General features: G+C 43.7%; 1 protein-coding gene across 11 annotated transcripts in view; it reads right to left on the bottom strand.

The window, feature by feature from the left end:
• CACNA1B (calcium voltage-gated channel subunit alpha1 B) overlaps positions 1–22,206 on the bottom strand; it is a 325,506-nt gene that overhangs the window by 197,895 nt on the left and 105,405 nt on the right. For all 11 annotated transcript variants that reach the window (XM_083485649.1, XM_083485651.1, XM_083485652.1 and 8 more), the window contains exons 4-6: positions 18,177–18,268; positions 13,780–13,932; positions 10,912–11,099 (exon numbers count right to left, since the gene is read on the bottom strand). In XM_083485649.1, coding sequence (XP_083341775.1) covers positions 10,912–11,099; positions 13,780–13,932; positions 18,177–18,268 — 433 coding nt within the window. The remainder of the gene's footprint in view (positions 1–10,911; positions 11,100–13,779; positions 13,933–18,176; positions 18,269–22,206) is intronic.

The following is a 22,206-nucleotide window of genomic DNA, read 5'->3' as shown; positions in this document are numbered from 1 at the left end:
CTGAAGGATTTTACTATTAGAGGGAGTTCATTGTCAGTCTGGACTGTTAGCAAAGACCAGAATTCTGGCTCACAAACAAGGAAGCCTGGAGGAACTGGCAGGATGCAAATACAAAGGTGAAGTATGGGTTACCGCCACCCAGGGTGGGGCAAATGTTGCACCCTGTTGGTTGACTGGGCAGCTGGGGTGGAGGTGTACACTGGGGGGGGGGCTTCCCCCCTCAGGTGCTTTCCTGCCTTCCTCCCACTTTGCAGGGTGACGGTGGTGGTCTCAGGGACTGGAGTGGCACCATCTAACCAAGCAAGTTTTTAGTTCAGTCAGTAGAGCATGAGACTTCTCAGGGTTCTGGGTTTGAGCCCCATGTTGGGCAAAAGATTCCTGCATTGCTGGAGGTTGTACTAGATGGCCCTCACAGTTCCTTCCAACACTACAGTTCTATGGTTCTCATTGGTGGTTAGTGCCTATTGGAACTTGTAGGGTGGAAGGCAGGGAGACTAACAGTAGCTGGTGCCAGAACCAAAGATAGGCTCAGCAAGAGCCAATGAAAAGTAGAGCCAGCTCATTCTAGTTTTGTCCCCATCTTTCCCTGCTGAGTTCTGTAGGGGCAACCCTGAGACTAAGGAGGAGGAGGCTGACAGCTAGGGCCAAACCCTTAGACAGATTTGCAAATAAGGAAGCAGACAGGCAGGTGCTGGCTGAGAGCAGACTGATGTTAGTGGGATAGCATTTCACATGTCCTAACAGATCAGCCTCCACTGTTGGTTCTCCTTAATGGGAAAAGGCTGTAAAAGCTTTCCGTTTAGGTCAAGAATTTGTCAGGCCAGTAACAGTCTGTCCTGGCTTTTAGCATGTTCTCTAGCTTTGACCTCCCAGTTCTAATCTTTGACTCAATTCCTGTTTTTCCACATCCTGAGTCTGTCCCCCTCTCCCCATAACTACTGATGCCTCAATTCTAAGACAATTAAGCGACTGGGCTAATCATGATATGAGCAGCATCAGGGTTAGTGAAGAAAGCTAGAATACCCCCACACACACACACACACACAAACTGTCAAGCTCCTGAATTCTAACTGGACCAGCCCAATGGATAAAGCAAGGTTTTGCTCAATCGGGAATGTAGGGCACACAAGAAAGAGAGATAAGTCCTTCATCTGCAGCACAGCAGAGGTTATTCCAAACTCCCAGAGCAGCACGATGGAAGTCCCATCTGCCATCCATGCAAGTAGCTGAAGATGAATTTGCTAATAGTGCTGTCAGAATTTATCATCTTGTAAACATGGCTAATGGGCAAAGACAAGCTCTATAAATTTCCAGACAAACACAAGTATTAAATCAGGTATTAAAGAAAAAGAAAACAACCCACAACTATAAATACTAAATTGGGGCATGAGGTTGACACTGTCTGTCCTGAATCCATCCCGGCTAATGTGATTTAAGTTTTGCCAGCATGCCAGCTGCAGGGAGAGAAAGGAAGGAGTCTTGAGAAGAAGAAGAACAAAGGGGGTGCCCAATGAAAACGCACAAGGGCCACATCCCCTTCTAACAATTTTTATGGGGGCAGCAGACTAGGGGTGGGACAGTCCAGAAGCATAAGTGGGTAGAATTTAATTTTATATTTGTACAGTAAGGTTTTTACACAAACACAAACAAACAAACAAACACACACACACACTGTCTTCAATCCAAACAAGCAAAAAAGCATGCTTAGAGTTCCTTCCTTCCTTCCAGGCAAAAATACTCAGTGAGTTGCAAAGCAAGGCTGGTGAGGGATGTGGCCTGAGGAGAGTCTCAAGGCTGAGACAGAAGAAACCTGGATGCCCAGATGTAAAATGCATAGGCTGGTTTTAGGGTCTCCTTCTCCCACCATATTAATCCTACATGGATTCCTCAACACCTCCTACTTCTTTACTAAATACACTAAGATGGAAGCACTTCTTCTAAAATGGGTTGAGGCCATTTGTGTCCTTCCATCAGAAGTTATTCCTACATTTTGACTCCTCAGAATCTGCTTTCAGCCAGAACAAACAAAAAGAACATATGAAGAGCCTGCTAAATCAGGCCAATGGCCTATCTAGACCAACATTGTGTTCTCAAACCAATCCTTCAAGAAGGACCCAAACACAAAAGCACTCTCACCTCCTGTGGTTTCTGGCAAGTCGTATTCAGAAGCATTACGGGTTCTGGCCATGGAGGCAGTGCATAGTCTTTGTGGCTAATAGACAAAGTGTTGGTGCTGACCTTTAAAGCCCTAAACAGCCTTGACCCAGTATACCTGAAGGAGCGTCTCCACCCCTATCATTCAGACCAGACACTGAGATTCACCTCCGAGGGTCTTCTGCTGGTTCCCTCACTGTGAGAAGTGAAGCTACAGGGAACCAGGCAGAGGGTCTTCTTGACACTGGCACCCTCCCTGCAGAACACCTTCCCATCAGATGTTAAGGAGATCAAGACTACACAACTTTTAGAAGACATCTGAAGACAACCTTGTAGTGGGAAAAGTTTTATGTTTAATTTTTTATTATGTTTTTATATATGTTGGAAGCTGCCCATAGTGGTTGAGGCAACTCAGCCAGATGGGTGGGGTATAATTTTTTTTTAAAAAAAAAATTGTTGTTGTTATTGTTAGCCAGTTTTATTTAACATTTCTTACATTTTTTCCTGTAGAGAGAGGCTCTATTTCCCAACATGACCCAGCCAGCAAATGAAGTGCTTTTGCTCCTGTCAGGCAGATGGAAATAATTACACTGGCTCCTCGCATAACCCCTTTTCCATTGCAGAGCTGGCATTTTAAGTACACAAGGAGAGCCTGGCTCCTGGATTGTGTTAAATGGCCCATCCAGTCCAGTATCCTCTTCTCACAACAGCCACGCAGATGCCCATCAGAAATCCACAAGCAACATTTGAGTACAGCAGCATGTCTCCTCATTTGGGAGTTCTGATACTGATAGGCATACTGCCTGTAACATTGGGAGGAGAACACAGCCATCACAGCTACTAGCCACTGATAGCCATATCCTCCATGATTTTGTCCAATCCTCTTTTAAAGCCAACTAAGGTTAGTGAGGGACACGGGTGGCGCTGTGGGTTAAACCACAGAGCCTAGGACTTGCCGATCAGAAGGTCAGCGGTTAGAATCCCCACGACAGGGTGAGCTCCCATTGTTCTATCCCTGCTCCTGCCAACCTAGCAGTTCGAAAGCACGTCAAAGTGCAAGTAGATCAATAGATACCGCTCCGGCGGGAAGGTAAATGGCGTTTCTGGTCACTGCTCTGGTTCGCTGGAAGCGGCTTAGTCATGCTGGCCACATGACCCGGAAGCTGTATGCTGGCTCCCTTGGCCAATAAAGTGAGATGAGCACTGCAACCGCAGAGTCGGTCATGACTGGACCTAATGGTCAGGGGTCCCTTAGCTTTTTAAGGTTAGTGGTTTAATCAAAAAATAGTGGAGAGTACCGCGACAATTCTACATGTGCAAATAGTACTCAATGCAGGATCACATAAAACCACAGTTCACAAATTATCATGAATGCACAATAAAAGGGGCATCTGGAAACCCTTCCAGAGTGAAAACCACAACCATTAGGAGGTGTCAATACATTAATACACCCCGGCACTAACAAGGATGAATGATACAAAATTCATTCACCTTGGTGCTCCTGCAGACCTACTAAGCTGCCGTATTCATGAGACTGCCTCCCTTCCACTATTAAGCTTTAATTCACCATCAGGAATTATAGGCTGGCTAAGAACTGTTTCCTTTATCTTTCTCCCTCTCCTCCCACTGCCTTTTTTTTAACCGCCTAACATGTTAATTAAGAATAAATTACTATCAAAGCAAACATCAGTTGCTGCTGGAGGAGGGTGGCATAAAAAGCAGGGGAGGTCCACAGCTCAGTGGTAAAGTCTCTGCTTTACATGCAGAAGGCCCTCAGTATCTCCAGGCAAATATTCATCTCTACAACTCCAGAGAGGCAATGCAGAAACCATGGAGCTGATTGACCAGTGGCCTGACCCAGTACTAGGTGGCTTCCTGTGTTTCTGTTGTGAGGTATCCAGCCTCATATAACCAACATGCCTAACTCTAATGAATGAAGGAGTTAAGACCATAGAGATCACATGCCTGCCTTGCCAGGCTTAGCTAGGTCACTCCCTTTCACCTTGGAAGGAAGGCTTACTTTGTTCTCTGACATCCCACCATGGGTCATTCCATATCAAGTGGTCTAAAAGTCAATTTTTAAAAAATAATAATTCACACCCTCAAAAATGGGATGAGATGAAAAATTAAAATTTTAGATTTAAACTTAGTTTTGATCACTCAACAAGTGTAGTAATTATAGAAAATATTAAGAAATTTAGATGACATGAGGTAAAAAAGTTTGGATCACTTCATATGAAATGACTCCCACAGGAACACTACCAGAAAGGAAGTCTAAGCTGTATGCTCCAAGCATAGACCATGTGGCTTAAGCAAGCTATCTCAGTGTTTCTATACAAAAAGTTTAGAAACATTTGCCATTTTAGAACCTCAGTGATACTGCCCGTCTTTTCTTGCTGCTGTGTGGAAAAGAATATCAATCTGACCTTTGAAGAGTTTGTAAGTAAACAATTTTGAGCTTACCAAATGTGTAGCCACTTTCTATGTCTAGAAAAAACTTTGGAAGCAATATAGAAGGGGATATTTTAAAGGTCTGACAGCTTGTACTGTATTTCTCTGCTTTACTTTGCTGCATGTATTGTGATTTCAAATCCCTGCTGGGGCTCCCTCGCCAAAGAGACCTGGATCTAGACATCCAGGGAATTCTTTTTTTATATCCCTATGCCTATTTTTTTCCTTAACTAAAATGCAAAAAAGACCACCCAATTTCTGTTTCATCCAGCCTTTTATTCAGGACCACGAGGACCAAAATCTTAACTTTAGTTTATTTGAAATGCAGTAGCATATCCGACAGACTGCAGTGTAAACATGCAGGTTAAATTGAATGTCTATAGACCTTTCTGAACATGGTCTGCTCCTACTTATGGAGCTGTACTACACAAGTGATCCAAGGGTTTTCTGGCTCTTAGGAAGCTGCCTTAAACTGAGGCCATAGCTCAGTAGGAGTGCACTTGCTTTTCTTGCAGAAGGTCCCAATTTCAACCCCTGGCATTTCCAGGTAGGACTGGGAAGTACCTCTATCTGAAATCCTAGAGAGCTGCTGCCAGCCAGTGTAGTCAATGCTGAGCTAGATGGGTCTGACTCAGTTTAACACCACTTCCTATTATCCTAATTTAAACCATTTAAATCCATCCTACAACCCAGCAAAAGGGAATTTTATACAAAAATGCTGCAACACCAGCTGGATTGTGGTAAAAAGGTCTGGGAGAACAAGAAGGTCTTCTCAAAGCACCTAAAATGCTATGGCATGGACACCAGGTGAACCTCCCTAGGTAGAGCATTGCATGGCGACTTCCCACCCCTAGTGGAAATAATGACACAATTATTAAGGTTAATGGGCTAAATAAGGCCACAACTTTTATTGGTTACAGGTGATGAGGGGTATTGGCTTAGGCATTGGTCCTAACCGACTATATCTGACTTCAGCCCATCCGCTAGAAGTCCAGGAAGGGTTAACCACCAGTAGGGGGAATCCTCCTGATGCACATCAACTAGGAACTCTCTCGGGGTCACCGCTAGGGGGCGTGCCTTAGGCCCTCACCTCTCCAGGCTTTGGACAGGGCCACGCCCCCCAGAATCCTTTATCGGACTACCCTTCAATATGTGGGGCAGGTGATGCCGTAACCTCCCCTCTTCCATCTATAGAGCAATACTAATGCCTAACCGCCATTACCAAGAAAGTTGTGACGATTTGCTACGAAGCAGGTGAAAGCCAAGTTGCTGGTGCCAATTTGCCAAGGAGAAAAATTCCTACCAAGCCCCTCAACAGCGACCAACCAAGGTCCATAGCAAGGTCAAAGAACGAAAACCTTATAGGGCGGGAGGGTGGGGAAAGCAGGAACAGCTGGTAAGCAGCAAAGAGCGAGATCCCCGACCACGTCCTGCTTTAAATTGGCAAGCCACACCCCCAGAACCAGCCGATTGGCTCGCCAGGAGGTGATGCGGCCGGGAATCCCCCCAATCGTGTGGGGGCTGGGTTCCAGACGCCGCACGTGTGGTGGGGCCGTGAAGCCCGCAACTCCACCTCCTCTGAAGGGCAGAAGTGGCTTTCCAGAAACTGGGCACCACTGCTAAGGCTGTCTCCCTAGTAACTCTACATTAGGTGCAGGAACCTAGAGAAAGGCATCTCAAGATCAAGTCCAACTTACTTGCTTCCCATAGGCATCTGGTCGGCCACTGTGAGAACAGGATGTTGGATTAGGTGGGCCTTTGGCTTGATCTAGCAGGGTTCTTCTTAAGTTAAAGATGCTCCTGTGCATGTCCATCTGTCGGCATACATGGGTTGTGTAATTTCCTAAGCCTCCCACCCCAGTTTATTGAATTGGGAAGCCTAGGAAGTGGCAAATCCTACCCACACTGGTCTTTGGTATGATCTAGCTGGGCTTTTCTTACATTCTTAATACATGCTGTTCTTTTGAAATCTAAATTCTATGGTGGTTATATTTTACCTCCACTGTCAGAGGTAGCTGCTGGGAATTACAAGTGAGGGGCACACTCTTGTATTCAGTTCCTGCCCATACATGTGGATTTTCCATTGGGGCATCTGGTTGGCCACTGTGAGAACTAGACTAGATGAAGTGCTGGACAAGATGAGCTTTTTGCCCTGATCCAGCAGGGCTCTTCTACTGTTCATACCTGGCCTCGTATAGATAGGAGAAAGTTATCCATCATTTAACCTGGTCTCAAATGATTTAGGGCTTCAGAAGTTAAAAATCAGCACTTTGACATGGGTTTGGAAATTTATTGGTGGGTTTAAAAAAAGTTGTGGGCACTCTCGTGGTGGATAAGCTTTTGCAATAAGTAAAATTTGGACTGCAAATAAAACATTATCTCACAAAATTAGTGACCATTAATAGAGTTCTTGGAAAATGCAAAATTTAGTTGCATTCAACCACATATTTACATGAGAATATCTGCTTATTAGTAGAGATATGTGATTTGTTCTTGATTACTAATCACTGACAGAGACTAATTAATGGTATGAGGGGGGAAAGGGTGGTTTTGTTTTATACTGAAACTTTAGAACAGTCAAGAACCTGTCCAAAAATATCAGTGTGTCCAATGAGTAGCAACTTCATTTAGTTTTCCCATGCTTCCCATGTTGTGCAATTCTAAACAGTGTTACTTATTGAAAGTATAGAACCAGATGTTTGGTGGGTGGAGTGGGAGAGGGGTTAGCAGATTTCCCAACAACAACAATTCCCAACAACAAATCAACCAAATAGAAATCATCTCATTGCTTACACCCTGTATCCTTGGCCGAGTCTCCTTAGGAGTCGGTAGTTCTTACCTACTGAACAGCAGCAATTCATTTATGATGATAAAAGCTGCTCAACAGTGGAAGAAGCTCCCTGGAAAGGTGGTGGACTCTCCTTCACTGGAGGTTTTTAAACAGATGTTGGATGGCCATCTGTCAGGGATTCTTTAGCTGCAAGGGATGGACTAGATGAGCCTTGGGGTCCATTCCATCTCTACAGTTCTATGATTCTATCAATCTGCCTTAGTTCAGTAATGAACAGGTACAAAGACAGGAGTCCTTTAAGGGCATTTACAAGGATGAAGCATGACCTGCCTAAAAATGAAGTGAAGGGGAGGAGGTTTTGGCCAAAAAAGAAGAAAGTGTTATTCGTCCTGTGTGCAAAACAGAAACCAATCCAGCGAGTATGATCAGTCCACAAATGATAGATGATTAACTGCATTTATCTTCTCATACACACTGAACAAAACGGGGTGGAATAGCACAATGACAACACAACTTGCATAATTAGTTACATAAAATATGAAAGTTGCACAGTTGGACCTGAGATTTAATAAATATGTTTCTGAAATAAGAAGAATTGCAGCATAACAGAAGCAGCGCTGAATGTGATGAATACAGGGTGAAAAGAAAAGTGATGCCTTCTTACATTTCCAGCTGCTGCTACTTTATAGGGCTGAGTCTCAGCATGGTGGTTGCTGTAACAATAGCAGAGAACTGTTCTCCTAAGCCACTGCCTAATGCCCAGGCTTATGCCTGGTCATGCCCTGCTCTGCCCTGCCCTGCATCCAGCATGAGCCTTGCTTTGTACCAGATGTTACCTCACCTGAGCTCAGCACTTGCGTCACAACAGTGGCCTTTGGAGCAAATCAATTCAAAGAAACTTCTTTTTAAAAAGCTAATCCACAATTAAGTGCTGCTACTTAACCCAACAAAAGCTTGCCAAGAAACAGAAGGTAGAGCTGAAGAAATTCACTCACAATTTGACAGCATTTGCACATCTTGGGAACAGCCAGATCTGTCATATGCCCCAAAATTATTTCTTGGCATACAAAACAACTTCCAGCAACTTCATTTCCAGAATAACTACTAAATTGGCCATTTCTTCTAAACCATACACTTAGGGACAAAACAAATAGCAGCAGGATGCTTATAGCCAATATCTTTGTGAGTCTGTGATTTTTAAATAAGACCCCCTTCTAGCCTGTATAAAAGTGCTTGTTGACAATATGTTGGTGTCACTGACAAATGTAACTGCATTAAAAAACAACAACAACAACTAAGGTGCCAAAGCATATTATGGACTGGTTTCCAATAGCCCTTTATGGTAGTTATTGAGGGAGCACAACGCTAAATAAGTTCAGAGAGGAAAGGAAAGATTGTTCGATGCTGCACACCAAGTCTTGCTATTTTGCACCAGCCACTGCAAAGGCCATAACTCTGGGACAGGGTATCTACTTTGCATTTTTGCACACATGTTGTCGTTGGAGAACTGCACCCCAAAGTGCAAACTTCAAAGGATAGCTGTGTTCTGGTGCACGTATAGTTTCAGAAAATGAGAATTAGGTAGTTTTGCAATAAAGTAAGAACCAAGTCGAGGTTCTCCCCCATCCCTTAGAATGTCAGAAAGTTAAAGCTCCAGGGTTGGATTTAACAAAGTTCTATCCACAATAGACCCAGTGAAATTAACATACCTGTCATGGAGAAAGTGGATAGAGGGAAAGTTTTTATTTCTCCCTCGCTCACAACATTAGAACTTATGGACATCTAATGAACCTGAATGTTGGAATATTCTTCACAAGGCACAAAGTTAAACTATGGAACTCACTACCACAGGAGGCAGTGATGGTCACCAACTTGGATGGCTTTAAAAGAGGATTATACAAATTCATGGGGGATATAGCTATCAGTGCCTACTAGCCATCATGGCTATGCTCTGCTTCCACAGAGGCAGAAGGCTTCTGAAAAACAGCTGCCAAAACAACAACAACAACAACAACAAACCACACGCAGGAGGGGAGAAGGTTCTTCTGCTCAAATCCTGTTTTGTCAGTTTCCTACAGACATCTGATTGGCCACTATGAAAGCAGGATACTGGGCTAGATGGGCCCTTGGCCTGATCCAGCAGGGCTCTTCCTATATTCTTATTTGCCTTTTTGTGTCTTGATGCTGCTGCAAGAGAGTGGATGGGGGTGATCTTGTATTGCAATAAGTGGACTGGACCCTTCAAGACCCATTCCTGAATGCATCTCTCTAAAATCCTATGTCACTCTCTGGCTGCAAGCACAGAAGTTATTGCAGGAATGTTTATTCCTCTCCCCCCAACACACACACACAAAATACCGCTCATCACATCACCATTTCAAGAATGGAGCTCTCCACCCCAGTGTTTTCATCTGAAAGCCCTTTTGCCTCATCAATGTTTCAATTTCCCTGCCTGCAGCATAAATCACGTCTCAGTCTTGCTAGAAAGCTTTCTTCAGCTTCAATTTCTTCAGGCTGAGATATAGTGACTGCCACAAGGTAACCCACCAACCTTCCTGGCTGAGTGAAGATTTGAACCCTGGTCTCTAAATTCATAGTTTCATATAATTGTAGAGTTAGAAGGGACACCAATGGTCATCTACTTCAACCCCCTGCAATCATAGCTAAAGAGTCCTTGAAAGGTGGTCACCCAGCCTCTGTTTAAAATCTCCAATGAAGGAGAATCTACCACTTTCCAAAAAAAAAAAAAAAATCCATTCCACTGCCAAACAGCTCTTGTTGTCAGAAAGTTCTTCCTAATGTTTAGTTGGCATCTGCTTTCTTGTCGTTTGAATCCATTGGTTCAGATCCTACACTCTTGAGCAGCAGAAAACAAAGTTGCTTCACTGGCCTGATCCAAATAAAAAAGTTCCTTCCAGTAGCACCTTAAAGACCAACTAAGTTAGTTCTTGGTATGAGCTTTCGTGTGCATGCACACTTCTTCAGATACCTGTTATCTGAAGAAGTGTGCATGCACACGAAAGCTCATACCAAAAACTAACTTAGTTGGTCTTTAAGGTGCTACTGGAAGGAACTTTTTTATTTTGACTATGGCAGACCAACACGGCTACCTATCTGTAACTGGCCTGATCCAGTAAAACTCTCCTTATATCATCTGCATTGTCTTGATAATTATCTTAGGTATACTGGGAGGGAGGGAGGTTAAATGGTAAACAGTTTTGTGGATATTAGAATATTTTATGATTAACTGGTCTATAAACCATTCTCAATGAAGAAATAAAGCACTGAATGCAACTAAGTTATATTCAGAGTCAAATCAATGGATTTAAGTTAATTGTGTCTACTAGGGTTGTATCCATCTAGGTCAGTCACATGCATCAATGGGTCTACATTTGATACAACCCAAAGCCTGGGTTGGTCACCAGGCCAGGGAAGACTGTTCTGCAGTGCAACAGAGTGATAGAATCCCTGCAATAGCAACATCAAGCTTCACCAACATGGCTGGTGATACTTACATTGTAGAGAATGTCAGTCCAACCCTCCATCGTGATACACTGGAAAACAGTGAGCACAGCAAAGAGGATGTTGTCGAAGTTGGTGATTCCAAAGTTGGGGCCCTCCCAGTACTGCTTGCAAATTTCTCCTTCTTCACATTGCCTTGCAGGCCTCTCCTCTCCACAGGGGAAATCTCCCAGCCTCTCCCCTATGAAGAAGGAAGGGGAAAGAAGGGTAGTGGGTGAACAGAAGCAATCTAGAGCAGAGTTGGAGAAAACATCAGGTCCAAGGAGCAAATTTTGGACAATGGGGTGGTGATGGGAGAACAAGATCTGCCCAATGCGGGGTGCCTTCTATGTCAACTTTTAAACGCCTGCTGAAAACTTTACCATTCTGCCAAGATATTGCCCTTCAGAATACTGTTATACCACTAGTCCATCTAGCTTTGTATTGCCTATACTGACTGGCAGCAGCTGTCCATGGTTCTGGGAGACACTGGGAATTGAACCTGGAACCTTCTATATGTAAAATAGATGCAGCTTCAGCTGCTCCAGTTTCCCACCCTCCCTCCCTTTAGGTTTTCTTTCCGACATTGCTATGGATCTCGGTTGGTTGCCATTAAGGGGCCTGGTAGGAATTTTTTCCACTTGGCAATTTGGCACCAGCCACTTGGTTTTTCGCCTACCTCATAGCAAATTGTCACAACTTCCTCAGCGTTGACGGTTAGGCATTGGTAAGGGTATGCTTATGTAGATGAGAGGGAGGAGGAAGCGCCATCACCTGCCCCGCATATTGAAGGGTAGTCCGATAAAGGATTCCGGGGGGCGTGGCACTGTCCGAAGCCAATGGAGGTGAGGGCCTAAGGCACGCCCCCGAGCGGTGACCCTGGGGGAGCTCCTAGTAGATGTGCATCAGCAGGACTCCCCCTACTGGTGGTTAACCCTTCCCGGACTTCAAGCAAACAGGCTGAAGCCTGATAGTCGGTTAGGACCAATGCCTGAGCCAAAAGCGCTCATTACCTGTAACCAATAAAGTTGTGGCCATTTTTAGTCCATTAACTTAAATAATTGTGTCATGTGTCTTTATTTCCACTGGGGGGAGGCGGGAACTTGCCATGCAACATTGACACTAAGGAGGAAGGTGAAGCTGACATTCAGTTGTAAGTAAGAAGGCCAGCAGGTGGGCAGACTGAGGTTGGTGGGGCAGTGCCCAACAGTCCTAATAGACAGAGCAGAGGCAGTGCAGGGAGGTTCAAGGAATGAATGAAGCACAGGTAGAGCTAAGAAAGGCATCTGCATGAAACCCTGGAAGTCCCTGCTGACCAGTGTGGACAATACTGAGCTAGACTGAGCTCAGTCTGACTCATTAAAAGGCACTTCCAAGGTTCCTATGTTTTAGAGGAAGAGCCATGCCTCAGTGGTAGAACATCTGCTTTGCACACAGAAGGTCCAAGATAGAACCCCCAGCATCTCCTTGTAAGATACTGTCAGACTTCTGCCTGAATCCTGCAGAGCCACTGCCGGTAAGTGTATGGGGAGCTCAACTAGATGGATCAATGGTCTGAGTATAAAGCAATTCCCTATGTCCCTGTACTTGTATGCCCCACTCTGAAGAATAAACAAGAGGGCCCCCAAATGCAGCAAAGCTGGCTCACCACATTTTTAAATTAAGTAACAGAATATATTTTGGAGAAGGGAGCAAGCCCAGAGTCTGAATTTACCTAAATGCACCAGTAATCAGAGTTATACAAAGCAGGGTGTGGGGAGGCTACAAGCATTTAACTCAAGTCTTGCGAAGGTTAAAGCTAAAGTCTGCAGGCTGTGTGCATTATGCAAATTTGCATGGTTTCTCTTGTTTTTGCAAAATCTATTGTGGTGTTTAGAAAATGATATTCTACAGCAGATCATCTACTATGAAAATATTGATGGAAAATGTTCCCATACACATCCCCATACGTATACATTGCATTCACTGGTTATGAAAAGGCCATCAATATTATTGAAACCTGGATTATACAACACGCATGATGTAACTGCAGAATTGATAGCAGACAAAACTGCAAAGAAATAGCAAAGAAAGCGACAGCAACATATAATTTCCATATAAAGACCAACCCAATACCTTTGAAAAGAAGCGTAAGAAAAAGAAATAGCTTATCACCTAAGCCTCAAAAGCTGGAATGGTCAGAAAAAGAAATCAATGTTAACCGAGGATATCGAAATAATCTATGATATGCAGATGATACAGTTGTAACAGCTAAAAGTCAACAAAAACTGCAAGAAATGCTACAAGAATTGGAAGAATTAAAAAATGTAGGACTGAAGATGAATCAAGCTAAGACTAAATTAATGTTTAATGAAGACAATTATATAGAAGGCAAAGAAACCTAGCAAGTTGAAGAACACATCTATTTAAGACATAAAATCATACTGTGGGGGGATGGGGACCAAACAACATAAATAAAGATGAGAACAAAACAATTGTGGGTGGCTGTTGGAAAACTCAGCCCTGTAATGAAAAATAAAAACATTTCATTAGATTTGAAAGATGAAGTGTTCAATATGTGCATATTGCCAGTATGTGTTATGGAGTGGAGAACTGGACCATGATGCAGAGAAACATGAACAGCTTAATAACAACACAACACAAAGATGGATGTGAAACACTGCAAAATAAACTAAGATTCTGCTGATAGGCAAGGCAAGGGGCACAGAGCTATCCATGGTACTGAAGCTCCCTTACCCACAAAATGACTGGTTAACAGACTTGTTTTAATTCTGCTTCCTGCTCCAATCCAATCCCCAAAAGCCATTGCCTTTTTTAATTTTAGAAATAGCCTTCTGAGTCCCATCCCCACCACACCCCTAGTGGACATTGATTAATCTCACCTGTTTCATTGTTGAAGCAGGTTTTGTGAAACTTCCCCATGTAGAACTCCAGCCCAATGATAGCAAACATCACAATGGCAAAGAAGAGGAGGAGCCCGATCTGCAGGAGAGGTACCATTGCCTTCATGATGGACTTGAGAACAACCTGCAAACCTGAACAAGAAGCAGAAAGCAATGTTAGCTATTTGGGGATATTTAGAAGGAGAAGAGAGATTGGAACTAGGGGAGTTGATCTATTTACAGGCTGTGACATTTTTAAATATTTCCACTCTTAAGTTTCATTCACACTCTTTCCACATTAATCTACATTTTTAAAAAATGACAACATGAAAATGTGTGTTTATTTTTTTAAAAAAATGATATTTATTGAAATTTTACAGACAATAAAAGGTTACAAAATTAAAAATAAGAAATAAGAATAACAATAATAAAAGAAAAAGAGATACAAAAATACAAAGACAAAATACATAAAAAGTAAAAAAAAAGTTAAAAAGAAATCAATATTTTCATATCTTATATTTCATTTATTTGGTTCCTGACCTCCTCACACACCCCTTTTTTGTATTCCAGTTCACATGGTTAATTCAGCAAATCCTTACCCTCTATCATTTTTTTACTCAATATCTTAACCTATTATAACTATATATTTTCAACCATTATCAATCCGTATTTACATATTCTTGTTAATCTTTTTACCAATACCACTTATTTTCAATCCAGCATCCCTTTAACATTCATTTAAATATGTTTAAATATGTAATAATAGCCGTGTGGATTAGCCACAAGATCCGGTTCATATCTGTCACTTCAGAGGGCAGCCTAATCATCCAAGTCACTCTGTAGTCTGTACAATTCAAGCTATATTTCCACCATTCCTTATTATGAGAATAAAAAAATCTGATTTGTGAAGATTTTGACAGAAGTAGGTGAAATTTGCAGGTGTAACAACCCTTCCAGAAGGCCAAACTACAGGCATACACATCCAGAGATTTGAGGGCTGGGGTCAAGTGAATTTTTAATTTTAAAAAAAATTATGGGGGGGAATTTGATGAAATTTGCAGCCATGGTCGCATGAACCCCACCAATCCTCAGAAGTGCAATTGCAGTGGTTCTCTCTCAAAGACAGCCTGTAAAATTTTGGGATGGGGACAACAGGAATCACTTAACCTCTCCTAGTGTTTTGGGGGCAATCAGTCTGAAAAATGCTGACATGTGAGCTAGGTTGCCCCCGGGAAGCACACCTGTCAAACTGCAGCCAAATATGTCCAATCACAGTTTTTTGTGCTGGAAGTCTTGAAAACTGATTTGAGTGAGGGGAGGCATAAATAATATTTATTTCATAAAATGAAATGGAATTATCACCCACCAGCCCTAAACTAAGGGATTAGGGATAACGCTATGCCTCTAAGCCAGTCTTTCACAACTTTTGGTCCCTGACCACTAGCCATTCTGGCTAGGAATAGTGGGAGCTGTAGTCCAGCAACATCTGGGCCCAAAAGGCTGCACAAGTAAATGCAAACTGGAGCTGAAAACAAGATATGAAATTCTACTAAGAACAGACCCATTAAAATGAATGGGCCACAGTTAATTATGTCCATCCATTTCAGTAAGTCTACTCTGAGCAGGGATAACATCTGGTGTAACCCATAACAATTAATGTAGATATTGGGGCAAAAGGGGTTGTTGTCAACGGAAAGCAATTGGAAAGGCCGATACTGAGCCCAAACAGACCACCACTCTTTAAACTTTCCTGCTTTGGAGTGGCAGAGCTTGGAAAAGAGCTATGAGCCAGCAAGTGAAACTACTTTCATCTGCTGCTGAAGTGCTATGATTGGAGATCCCTGGTAAAATATTTCCCTCTTGATTAAAAGCTATATGTGTCCATCAAAACAAACTACCCTTAACTCCCCATTTGAGCTGCACCAGAGCATTTCCACTACAGGAACTTGGTTTTGCTTTTAACTGCAGCAACAACAAAAATGTCTACAGAAATTTTATTTGGTGAACAAGTTGACAGAGCGACATGGGGCTTCAGAGGGACTTCAGAGGGGCTTTGTTAACATTCCAATCTGAGTTGGGCAGGTAAAAAATAATAATGAAACACCTGAGGTGTCTTGTTTCAACCAGATGCCTCAGATATCATATAGATCTGTTGCACTCCTCTAGCATTTAAAGATGTACAGTATCTTATTACAAATGTACGAATTTTTTAATGCATCTTATCCTAAAATATGCAGTTTAAACACAACCTGGTATACTTTTTTCAGCTGAAAACTGTACCACATAATTGAGAGAAGTGCAAATTCTGAGGGTTGTATGCACTATGTATGCGCTATATAATGGTGTGTGTACTATAATCCATACACAAGTCCAGATACATCTGATTCAGAATTCACAGAATCAAATTCCATAAGCACCCCTGATTTGTAGCTAGGAAATAATACAGGGGCTCAGACTTAAGCATCATTAAGTTGCTGTGGTTTTAATTCAAAGAACATCGCATTACAACAGGACCCACTGAATCTCTGGCTCAGATTTTAATTCAGCTCATGCATAGGTGGGGAGACAAGGGTTTGGGCTGGATCCATCACACCCCTGAGAGCAGGTGTTACCTAAAATGACAGGCAGTGGCTTTTTGTGGATTCAGGCATGGGTCAGTTCAAACCTAGGACCTTTTGCATAAATACCCTTGCTGGATCAGGCCAAAGGCCCAACTAGTCCAGCATACTCTTCTCACAGTAGCCAACCACATGCCCCACTGGGAAGCCCACAAAAAGGACCTGAGCAGAAGAGAACTCTGTCCACTGGTGATTTCCAACAACTGGTATTCAGAGGCATCCTGCCTCCATCAGTGAAGGTAGAACAGCCTTATCCTCAATGGAAAAGCATCTTCTCTAGTACTGAGTGACACCCTCCCCCGTAAAAACAGAGCAAGGCTTCAAAACAGACCAGGAGCCAGGGAACGGCTCAAGGAAAATATATCTGATGTGAAGCATAAAGCTGCCACGGGGACAAAAGAAATCAAGGCTCCCTTCCCATCCTCTGAGCATGCAACTAGTTCTGCAGACCACAATCCCCATTTCCCCACTAATCAACAATTATATGATGATCAGCAATTTAAGAGGGGGGAGGACATGGGTTAAGTCCATGTCAGAGACCCCTTTTTCAGCCCAAAGACCACATTCCCTTTTAGGCAGCCTTCCGTGGGGAGGGTTGTCACATGACAGTGGTGGGTGGGGTCAAAGGCAAAAGTAGGTGGAGCAAAGATAAATTCCACACATTCAAGATAGAGTCATTAATAGAGCCCAAGGATACGTCTCAGTCAAGCCAAAAAAAATAAAATAAAGGAGGAAGCAAAGCAAGGGTGGTGAGGGTTCTGGCTTTAGGAAAGAGGGGAGTTCTGAGGGCAAGAGAGAGATGGGTCTGGAGGCCATATTGGGTTCCAGGACTGAGGTCCCTGATATCTGCAATAAGTTATGTTTCCTCCTCCCCATTTCATTGGTTCCTTTTGATTGCCTATCCCTTGTACAGAACCACCCCTAGACACACAAAGGGGAGACACAAACCTGCGGAGCTGTCACTCAACTCCCATGCCCTTCACCAAACAAAAAAGACACTTTAAATTAAAGCACAGGAGATAAGAGATGAAGCCAAGGAGACGGTAGAGTCAGATAATTTTATGCAGACATTGCAGAATGAAACAAAGCTGCCTTCACAGCCAGCGGATAGGAGCTCCTTGGCTGCAAGGACCCCATTCGCGTGCCAGGAAACATTGATGAGACGCTCAGGCTATAAAAACTCCAGGCACAGGCTTGAAATCCATAGGAACAATTTAGCACTGAGCAAACTCTTTTCAACTTGACTTAAGCCATCATACATTTAAAGCACTGTGATACCACTTTAAACAATCATGGCTCCCCCAAAGCATGCTGGGAGGTGTAAGTTGTTAAGGGTGCTAAGAGTTAGGAACACACACCCCCATTCTGCTCATAGATCTACAATTCCCAGAGTTCTCTGTGAAGAGGGATCAACTGTTAAACTACTGTGGGAACTGTAGGTCTGTGTGGAGGATAGGGGTCTCCAACAACTCTCAGCACCCTCAACAAGCTACTGCTCCCATAATTATTTGGTATCATATTGATGGAAGTTGCAGTTCAGCAATGTCTGGAGGGCCAGACATAAGCCCCAGCAAGCAAAGCTGATGGCTTGGGATGATGGGAGTTGTAGTTCAGCAGAATCTGGAGGACTAAAGATTCCCTAGCTCTTGGCAAAAGTCAGGGCTGAGAAACCCTTTTTTGGCTCAAGGGCTGCACCCGCTTCTGAGCAACCTTGAGTGGAACACACCCTGGTGGGGGGCCAGAGGCAAAAGTGGGACATGGAAGTCATATTGTACTCACTTGGGATTCCTGATACAAGTTTCAGCGGCCTCAGTACTCGGACAGCTCTCAACGTCCGCAAGTCAAACTGAGCCCCAGCAGTAGCCAGAATCCTAATGGGAGAAGGAGAGAGAATGAAAGAAATTGTGTTAAGATGAGAGTTTTCAGGGCTCTGAATAAAAGCCCTAAACCACTAGAGCTGACTGGCTCACTAAAACTGCCTGCACAAAGCAGTTTATTCTGTCTTCCTGATGATAACTGTTAATTTCTGCTTCCACACAATGCAAAAGCCACCTTCAGAACTCTAGTGGAATATAATGGAAGTTCAGCACTCATTTCCACGTTAATCGTTTCCAGGAAAAAAATCCACTGGCAACCCCATAAACCCCAAAAGATTATGGGAGTAAAGTGACAAAATAAGGCTGGAATCCAAGCTTTATGAGGAGTGGTTGAAGGAGCCGGGTATGTTTAGCCTGGAAACAAGGGGCCTGAGAGGAGATGTGATAGCTGTCTTCCAGTGTCTCAAGGGCTTTCACATGGAAGATGGAGCATGTGTGTTTTATCCTGCTCTGGGGGGTAGGACTCAAACCAATGGCTTCAACTACAAGAAAGGAGATTCCAACTAAACATCAGGAAATACTTTCCGACAGAAAGAGCTGGCTCAAATTTTAATTCAGCTCATGCGTAGGTGGGGAAACAAGGGTTTGGGAGAAGTCTGGACCAATCAAACTCTTGAGAGCAGGTGTTGCCTAAACTGACTGGCAGTGGCTTTCTGTTCTAACCTAGGAGTTTTTGCATAAATACCCTTGCTGGTCAGGCTATGATTCTATGAAAATTTTGGGGGGTGGGATGGCATACAGTTCTTTCCTGCTGTTTTCATGGGGGAATCATGGGGGAACAGAAGAGTGAGGGAATAGCAACATTTTCCAATGGCATTGGTTGTTGCATCACAAATCCCCCCCCCCCCAATGTGAATGAAATTGAATTCCACTATTTCAGTCAAAAAGCCAGAATTCCATAAGGCAACAGACACTGCAGTGTGAAAGGAGGGTTAGAAAACAGGACAAAAGCACTAGCATTATACTGTAATCAGGAAAACTAATGCAATATTCCTTATATATATATAAACACCTTAAGCCAGTCCCCAGTTTTGGAACCTTTGCTCATTCATCATTTCAGAGGCAGCCTGGTATCACTTTGTTGAGGCCAAAGACTGCTACTCAGTCCCCAACTAATAATTGTTCTGCACTACTGAAGACTCTACTTCAGGGGTAGGAAAACTGGTTGCCCACCACTAAAGGCCTGATTCCAGCATTATGCAGAATGGACCTATTGATAGGATGATATCTGCCCTCTCCAGAAGAATGCAGTGATTGGTTGGGTATGTAAGTGGTGAGCAATCTCTTAGGTTAAGGTTACCAGATGTCCCCGTTTCCCAGGGACAGTCCCCATATTTACAAATCAGTCCCCATACAAAATCAATTGAAGTTGAAAAGCGTCCCCAGGTTCATTGAAAAAAATCTGGTAACCTTACCTTAGGTGTCCTGGTCCCAAGCTATATAGGACTTTGCTCACCAGCATCAACACCTTGCTCACCAACATCAGTAGCTAATTAGAAACCAGTGTAAGTATTTCAGCAGCAGTATAATAAGATGCCAATATTCCTCCCCATGTTCATGCATGTTTCACTGTGTGTGTGTTTCTCAAATATCTGGCTTGTAGAGGCCAAAAGAACTCCACAGAATGAAAATTCCAGAACTTTTTCTGGAAACTGTGATGTACCCAGCAGGTAGGTGCCAGAAAATAGGGACAATTCCTGGTAAATATAGACCAGGGTCACCAACCCAATGCCCAAGGACACTGTGGCACCCGTGAAGTCTTCCAGTGGTGCTCCTAGGAAAAAAGGAGGGGCCAATTGTGTGCAGGGCCAGAAGTAAAAATGGGCAGGTCAATAAATGTAAATGTTATCTTTGCACTATAAGATTTCTACACATACACACCCCACTCTACCCACCATCCAGGCAAGAAAGAAACTTTATCAGAGTTCAAGGACACATCGCACCAGGCAAAAACACACAAGGATGATGTGAAGCAGGGCTGGTAAAGCTGGGAATCTGTGTGTCTGGGGGAAATTCTGAGGGGCACATTTGGCCCACAGGCCTGAAGTTCCTAACCCCTACTTTTGAACTTGAATAGAAGAGGTAGGTGTGAGCAGCCAAGCCCCTTGCAGCGTGACACCCATCCCCAGCCGAGATGCTCAGTGTTTAGTTTTCCACTGGGATCAAATGTACACCATAAATGGAAGCAATTATATTTAGCGGGGGTGGGGAGGAACCTGGAGAGAATGAATAGGAAAGCGTGAGCTGCCAAAACACGAGCCCAAGCCACTGAAAGTCATTTGAACCAGTAACGATCACACTCTGACAGACATCTCATTCTGAGATTCTCACGCCAGCTCACTTGCTCACTTTCCTCCCTGCTTTTAATTGCTCATTTATAAAACATCGGTTGCCTGGCAGAAGCAAACACTTCACTGGAAAAGTTAATCATCAGATATTCTCACCAATGACAGAATTGGTCTCTGGTGGCTTTTGAGATGAAGTTGTGCTGTTCTCTGCCAGGGACCCAAACTTAGGAGCCAGTGAAGGAGGCTGATCAGCTCTCAAAGTTTGGATTTAACAGACACAACCACAGAGACGCAAGAGCCGAATGGGGAAGGGCCATAGTTCAGTGGGAGAGCATCTGCTTGGCATGCAGAAAGTCTCAGGGGCCAGGAGAAAGACTTGTCTGAAAACCTGGGAAACTGTTGCTATTAAATGTGAGCAATATTGAGCTGGATAGACCAATGGTTTGATACAGTATGAAGCATCTTACTATGTTTGAGGGACCATAGCTAATGGTAGAGCATGTGCCTTGCATGCAGAAGGTCCCAGGTGTCTTCAGGTAGGGCTGGGAGGGTATACTTTCTGAAACCCTGGAGAACAGCTGCCAGTCAATATGGACAATGCAGACAATGCTGAGCAAGAGGAGCCAGTGGGTCTGACTCAGTATAAGCCAGATTCTTATGTTCCTGGAAACATGTTCGCAGCCAGATGTCACAGCTACATAGTCCAACTTTCCCTCTTCAGGCTACAAGGCTGTGAACTTGGTGGAAGAATCAGACAGCATGAGGAAATGTGGTCATTATGGTCCTCATTGCCTTAGCAGCCCTAATCCAGGAAGGGGCCATTCTTTCAACACCTCTCTAGTCTGAAGAGGTCTCATTGCCATCTTCCAAGGACTTCAGTTGAGAAGCTCCAATGGAACAATTGTTTCCCCCTATATGGTGGGAGCCTATGGCTGCTGAATCAGGCAGTGCCCCTTCTCCCCCTGGGGGGCAGAGCTGCAGTCTTATTTAATGCTCGGTTGCTCATCCTGGGGTTATCTGTTGCTGAAGCACCGTTCTAAAGTGTCTCAACATGGAGCTGTCCATCCTGAATGCTACACCCTGTCTTGACCAGAACACTCCATTAGAGCCATCACCTGGAACAGAATATTGGCTTCCTTGCAGCTTGAAGTGGGGAGCTACTCAGTACACCAGAAAATGATGAAGTCAGCCCTGAATAATATTGGCCAGTGTTCATACCAGTGCCTCCTAATTCACCTGTGGAATGTCTCAGTAAATATTCCCTTAAAAGTTCACAATCCATGAGAGACACTCTGTTCTTCATGCTCAGATCCTGTGTGCATTAGCTCATTGGAAACAGGAGCTCTCTACTGTCCACACTGACTGGTAGCAACACTCCAGGGTTTCAGACTGGGGGCAGTTCCTGTTCTTTCTGGGGGTGTTGGAGATGGAAGCCAGGGTCTCCTGCATGCAAAGCAAGTGCTCAGCCACTGATTGGAAAAATTAGAAACTGATAGAAACAACAATGAGAGGACAATCTATCCATAAAAAGGTAAAGGGACCCCTGACCATTAGGTCCAGTCGTGACCGACTCTGGGGTTGTGGCACTCATCTTGCTTTATTGGCTGAGGGAGCCAGCGTACAGCTTCCGGGTCATGTGGCCAG

The sequence above is a fragment of the Podarcis liolepis genome (assembly GCF_965112155.1).
Source record: "Podarcis liolepis genome assembly, chromosome: Z".
NCBI lineage: Eukaryota > Metazoa > Chordata > Lepidosauria > Squamata > Lacertidae > Podarcis > Podarcis liolepis.
Note: the sequence above shows the minus strand (reverse complement) of the source record. Positions and strands in the feature narration are given on the sequence as shown.